We start from the raw sequence: 7071 nt of genomic DNA on the forward strand, positions 1-7071 counted from the left end.
TATAGGAATAATCATGTAAGAAAAAAAATCAACATTAATTCAAATAATATAACACTTGTTGACTTTTGTAGATATTGTACACAAATTACAAATATTTAATTATTACGATTTACGAACGAAATGGAATCGAAAATAAATATAATTGATTTTTAATTTTTAATTTTTCTGGGATATCGTATTTTTGTTATACATTCAAAACTATTATTTTATTTAAGTGGAAAATAACACAATAGTGCGTTACCTACTTCATAGAAATTACTTTTAAAAGTAGGTAATTTTGTTATAATTTCGTTACTTTAAGTACCTACCTAGGTAGAATGTAATTTAATTACTGCTGCGTTACTGAACAAGTAATTGCGTTACAGTAATTTGTAATTTACTTTACGTTACCTACTACTCAACACTGTATTAACCTCTCCCAACAAGCACCCGGATTAAGATAATTTTGGGGGTCCATAAACATAATCAAAATATTGGTTACCCAAAAATAAATATATTTCAGAGATAAAAAAATATATTTACTATATACCTAGATATAATATTATATTTGATCATTCAAATATTATTTTTATAAAATGTTAGTGTTTGAACAATGAATATAATATATAATATAAGTAGGTACGTAATAAATTATAAATATTATTTTATTAATGTGTTCATTGTTCTAGGTAATATTAAATAGTTAACATCAAAAACAGTTTTATAGCCTTGTCTTTGTCTATAATACCTAGTAATAATGTTTCAACTGTCGTAAATTCGTAATAATCGACCGCGGTATTCACCGTACTCGGGTATTCCTATATAAATGGGATTTCCTTACGACCTTACCAATATCATTTTGATAGTTAAAATATATTAAAATATTATTATTATTATTATTTTCATTAAAGTATTCACTTCGGACCTGTGTACAGAGTTGGATCCAGGGGGGGCTGTTTTGGAACTTTTTGTACTTTTGCCCCCCCCCCCAACCAAAATTAAGCCCTGGATCCGCCACAGCGTTTGAATTTATATTTTCTCTAATTTTACTGGAAGATGTATTATTAAAGACAAATGTCCTATCCAAATATTTGCAATCATCAACATTAAATTATGGTTTAGTAAGTCAAATGGTTAAAGAAACTATAAGAAGTTTTGAAGAATTGAGAACAGATGACAATTTTCAGAAAGTATGGAATAAGGCTACTATTGTTTCAGAAAATAATGGTTTTAGTGAGCCTAAACTACCACGAAATAAATTAGTACCATTAAAATTAGGTGGTGGAAAAAAACAAACAATACAGATTGTTCAAGATCATTTTCGCATAAATGTATTTTTTGGAATTGTAGTACATACCTACAAAGTAGAATCAAATGATTTATCATGTGAGATCAAAATAATAAATAGATTATTATATAAACCATGAATGTGATACAATTATAAAAAAGATAAATTATATTAAATCAAAAGATATTCAGACAGGATTTCTAACTCATACAAATATATTAAAGATTTTTTTAACCATTCCTACAAATACTGCATCTAATGAACGCAGTCTCTCAGCTCTACGGCGGTTAAAAACATACTTAAGAGTCACAATGAGCCAAGAACGATTGAGCAGTTTAGCAATCTTATATATACAAAAAGAATTCCCTATAGATTTTGAAAATATAATCGATAAATATGGCCGTTTGACACTGAAGTAGACAAATACCTAGTAATTAAATGTTATAGATAGTTAATAATTTTTTATTATTGTTTAATATGTTAAAAATATAGTTGCTTTGTTATAATATTTTTTTAATATTTTTGAAATACAGAGATACAGTTATTAATAAAGAAATTTGATTTACCACTTTTGTTGTAGCAATAGTTATATATTAGGGAATGTGGGGCAATTCCCCTTACGGATTTTTGAATTTTATTACCACAAACGTTTGCATCCACATGAGTTTCTACCAAGTGCCGCTTATGATAATAATTATGATGGATTCAGATTGCCCTTCATTACGTTGTGCCACGGACTAAGATATACCTTAGTCCGTGCGTTGTGCGCCCGCATTCTTGATAACACTTATTGCATAAATATTACATACACTTATTATCACAAAATAAAGATGTAGGTATCAAATTTTGAATTTAACTACCCATCGAACAATCCTGATACACAATTTAGTAACCAATAATTTATTTTTTTATACTAAACACCTACAAATACACGGGAAACAAGCGGGTAAGTGGGTGTCACTCTGCTGTACAGTAGGCTGCAGTAGCTGGTTACAAGTGGGTCACTGTTATAGATGGTGTTAAATTTGATTTAAATTATATACAATTATTGTATACCTACAAAAAACGATTCTGAGCGAAGACAGTCAGTCAGCCTATGATATATTACTAAGTAGGTATATTTGATGATACCAAATATTATTTTGAATAAAGTAATTTGTTTTACTATTAGGCATTAGGTCAACTAGTAATAAATGTTGAAAATTTTATAATTTATCATATTAATTTCTATCCTATAAATCTTTTGATATTATATATTTCATTCATAATTATATTTTGAAATATGTACTTTTATTACCATTTACACATTTTAATATAATGTTGGTATTATTCTAATGAACATAATATAGTAAATTCAAAATACTAATCATTTAATATATATAACATATATCTATATCAATATATAATATTTAACTCGGTAATAAATGTGCATAATAAATGTTGTATTTTTACTTCTGTATAAATTATGAATGTACCTATAATCGTTTTGTTACAATTATTGATTTTTCAATTTTTAACGGAGGTAATTTATTGTTTGAGTCACTTCCTGAATTTTACACAAATTATATTTTTTTTATTATATGTGTTTCGTTTGACTCTGGCGTTATACTTGTTACAAAGTAAATAAAAATGAAACAGTAATTTTATAAAGTACTAGCTGAATCCGTGCACTTCGTTGCCCATTATGTGTACCAACTATATGTGACTCAAACTTTGTTGAATTCGTTATTTAATATTCGGTGTATGGTTTCAAAATTAGTCTTAACTTTTCCGTTGCCCGGAATAAAAATTCTGATTCGCAGCAGTACATTATCAGGTAGGCAATACCTGATCTAGCGGACCTTGCGGTAGATCGTGGACCCCGTGCTGTATGTACGTTAGCGTATGATTTATCTCTAAAGTATCAAAGTTATACTAAGTTTGTCGTATTCTACCTATGGTGGATTGATATAATCAATTAATACAAAATCCTAACCTAACCTAACCGTACTAAAATCAGATGAATAAACGCATACAAAAAAATTCATTCAAATCGGTCTAACCATTCAGGAGGATTTCAGTCACAACACACTTACAGTAGAATTATTGCGCTTGGCAACACATTCTGCGATTCATTTTTATATTATATGAAATCAACAAACATGCCCGATTAACCAATAGCAACCAATATAATATAATGCATTGTTGCGCCACTGTTGTATTTTTGACATACAGATTTGAGATTTCCTACCTTTCCGGTGGATTTTCCTAAAATTGTATTTCGTAAAAACCTTCTCCTGGCAGTTACGAACATCTTAAAACAAATTTAAGCCAAATCGGACCATTTGTTCACGATTGATACATTTTTGTCTCCATTTTTATATATATAGATTATTATTAAAACCAATAGCAACCATTTACAAACAAACATTTCCATTGTAACCTCTAATTTACCCTTTTTAAATTAGCCAATGTTACTCAAGGATAATGTAGCATTCTATTAGTGAAAGAATTTTTGAAATCGGTCCAGTAGTTTTTGAGTTTATTTATTACTGACATATAAATTTTTCCTCTTTATAATATTAGTATAGACTATAGAAGTATTCAAGTATAGACTAATAACAGTATACATCATCATATATTACTAGTTATTCAAGTACATATTTTTTAAATATCTAACTTTAGATTACCAATTATGAATACTATAAATATTATGAATTATTTTTTATATGAATGGTACATGTCCAATGTATTATTTTAAGTTGATTTAGTGATTAAAATACTACGAGTAATATTTTCATCCGTTTGTGTATTGCATAATTTGGTTTTATTCAATGTTTTTTCTGGGAAATGTGAATCTCTATTATTAACTGGGGAAACTTCTTTCAAAAGTTTTGGCAAAATATTTTTGCTTATATAATTATGAATCTTTACTGAATTCCTATATTCTTGTTTCTTTTCCTGTTTTAAAGTTTTGTTTATATCTTGTTTCCACTGTTCATTCATCATATTCAACTTGTTTGATATTCTTTGTAACTTTCTTGTTTTTTTTGATTTCTGATTATCATTTGTCTCATATCTTATATCTTTAAATGGATTACGGCCAATCAGGGATATTATAGTATCTGTATAAAACTTGTATTGAAAATTATGAGATATTGTTTCATCAGCCAGTTCTAATGGTACATTTAATCTGTGTACAATAATACCTTTTTTTGTAAAATAATGTTCCAAATAATTTATTAATAATAATTCATATTTTTGTTTGTTATTTTCATAAATACTTTCTGTTATATTTTTCTCATTCATGTTTGATCCAGTTATAGGGACTTCTTGTTCATAATGAATATCTGAGCTTTCAGATTTAAAACTATTAGAAATACTTGTCATGTCTTGCTCTAAATTCTTGAAATTAAAACATATTTTACTTTTTTCATTAATAGCCGAACAAGTGTCTTCGCAACATTTTTGAATATCTGTTATTATTTGATTATATGATAACAAAATAATAGTATTTGGGTAGCTAATATCATTATTAAATATAAATTCTATTTGATCCACATATAAAGGGAAAATGTCGAGTACATATCCTTGATTACGACAAGAGAACGAAGAGAGTGATTCTTTAATTAATGGCAATAAGTAATAGTCGTCTAACCAACCTTTGTTTTTCTTGAAATTGTTTTCATATTCCTCATATTTTGCATTCAAATTTTCTATCATAAATTTAATATTATTAATTTCAGAATCCTTTTCAAGTAGATCTACTTTATTTTTAGTGAATAATTTATAATTGTCGTGCTCTTTAAAATAATTATCATATCTTAAATTATTGAAATTTAAACTATTTTCTGATGAGTCTGTTAAAATTTCATTTTCTGAAATTTGGGTATTATTGTTTATAATTTCGGAGTTTTGTTTAGTATCATCTATCATTTCATTATTATTTTGTTCATTAAAAGAAGAATTATCTAAATTCAATTGTTCATTAATATGTTCTAACCATTCATCAAATTGAGCAATTAATTTAACTAATGCATGTTTGATATTGGTACGTTTTATGTATAAGTCATTCATTTTTAATTCTAATTCAATTCGATCATTTTTCAATGATGTGAAACAATTATTTATTAAATTAGGAATGTCAATTAATTGTACTTTATAATACTTAGCTAGGCGCTTGGCAATATTGGATGACATGTGTGTTGGTTGCCCACTAACTATAATTTTTAGAGAGTATAAATTATTTGCTTCAACAAAATCAAGTGTCAATTTTTTCATATTTGATATTATTGATGTTTGAAGTATCTTATAATCAGGTACAATAATATCTAACATAGAATCTATATTTAAGTCGCTACATATTAAATCCCACGTAAAACTGTTAAATTTATATTGGTTGGTGATGAAACTGTCTTCCTTTAAAACCAAATTTGAACTACAAAGTTCATCGCACATGGATTTTATAATGTTATTAAAACCATATGATTCTTGTTCTACTGCTAGTATATAGTTATTCTTAACAGAATAATTTTTTGAAACAATAAAAACTAATTTGGCTAATTCATCTATATGAAACACAGGCACTGTTCGATTCAACATGGAAATATACATTTCTTTAGGATTGTGCCAAGCATTGGTAAAAACATAATGTAAAGCATTTTCTTCATGACCATAAATAATACCAGTACCAAATACATATGTTTGAAAAATATCTTTGATTTTTGAAGAATTAGATTTTAAAAGTAATTTCTCAAATTCAAAAATGATTTGATATTTAGCTATTGGCAATCGCTCCAAAACACCCTTTTCCGTAAAACTAGTATTTACCTCTTCATTTTCACTATAAATGTGATTTTTGCATGTTTCTTTAACCCAAGTCATTGCAGTTGATATTAATATGAACTTTCTACAAATTCCCTTTTCTTTGGATCTAATTATTTCTTCATCACTATAATTAATTAATTCATTATATATGTAATTAAAAGAAAATCTAGCTTCTTCTAATTCTATTTCTGAATCATTTGTAATATCAAATATAGTAACACCACACTGCATTAACATGGTTAAAATTTTATTTTTTTTTATCACTTCACAATCTCTTAAATGTTCATGACTTTTATTAAATTGTTCATTAAATAAACTTGTAATTATTTTTAAATTTGTATCATCTTGAATTACTTTTTTGAGTTTTATCGGTTGTTGTAATGGCATTAAATGAGGTTTGTATAACATGCCAAGTTGAATACATTTATTCCTTAAATAATTTATTTTCATAGTATTTGAAGGCTGATCTAAAAATTCATGATACTGTTTTTTTGTGAGAAGTCCAATACTACTCATGGTATTGATAATTTCAGTTAATAATAACAAGTCTTGTGTTTCATTAATTTTGTGCAATTCAGTATTATAAAAGTTGTTTTTTACCTTATTTAAAAGCATATTATTTGGGATATTAACAGAATTATCAATTATTTCATTAATATTGGTGGTTTTTTTAAAATATTCTATGATATATTTTCCATTAAATGTATCACCATTATTGATAAATACCTTATTCTTTGAAAAATATGGTCCACATTGACTCAAGCGATTTGAATGCGTTTGAGCATAGCTATATTCAAATATTGTTGGAAAATCAAAAATAATTGATTCATTAGTTAAGATATTCAATGAATTCATATTTCAAAAATATATACAACTAAAATTAAATCTTCAGTATTTACTTATATAGTAAAACAAATGATTTTATTCATTAACCTAGATCACGATACTCAAAAATAATAGACTCATTTTTCCATAGAAACTAAAATAATATTATTTTT

At 26.3% G+C, this 7071-nt stretch overlaps 1 protein-coding gene across 1 annotated transcript; it reads right to left on the reverse strand.

Moving 5' to 3' along the window:
- Positions 1–4003: 4003 nt before the first annotated feature.
- LOC103308028 (adenylate kinase 7-like) lies at positions 4004–6310 on the reverse strand. The gene is made up of 3 exons (XM_008180655.1): positions 5092–6310; positions 4531–4722; positions 4004–4455 (listed from the first exon to the last, which is right to left on the reverse strand). Exons 1-3 carry the CDS (start codon positions 6308–6310, stop codon positions 4004–4006), a joined length of 1863 nt encoding a protein of 620 aa, XP_008178877.1.
- Positions 6311–7071: the final 761 nt, after the last annotated feature.

Source organism: Acyrthosiphon pisum, chromosome X (genome assembly GCF_005508785.2).
Source record: "Acyrthosiphon pisum isolate AL4f chromosome X, pea_aphid_22Mar2018_4r6ur, whole genome shotgun sequence".
Taxonomy (NCBI): Eukaryota; Metazoa; Arthropoda; class Insecta; order Hemiptera; family Aphididae; genus Acyrthosiphon; species Acyrthosiphon pisum.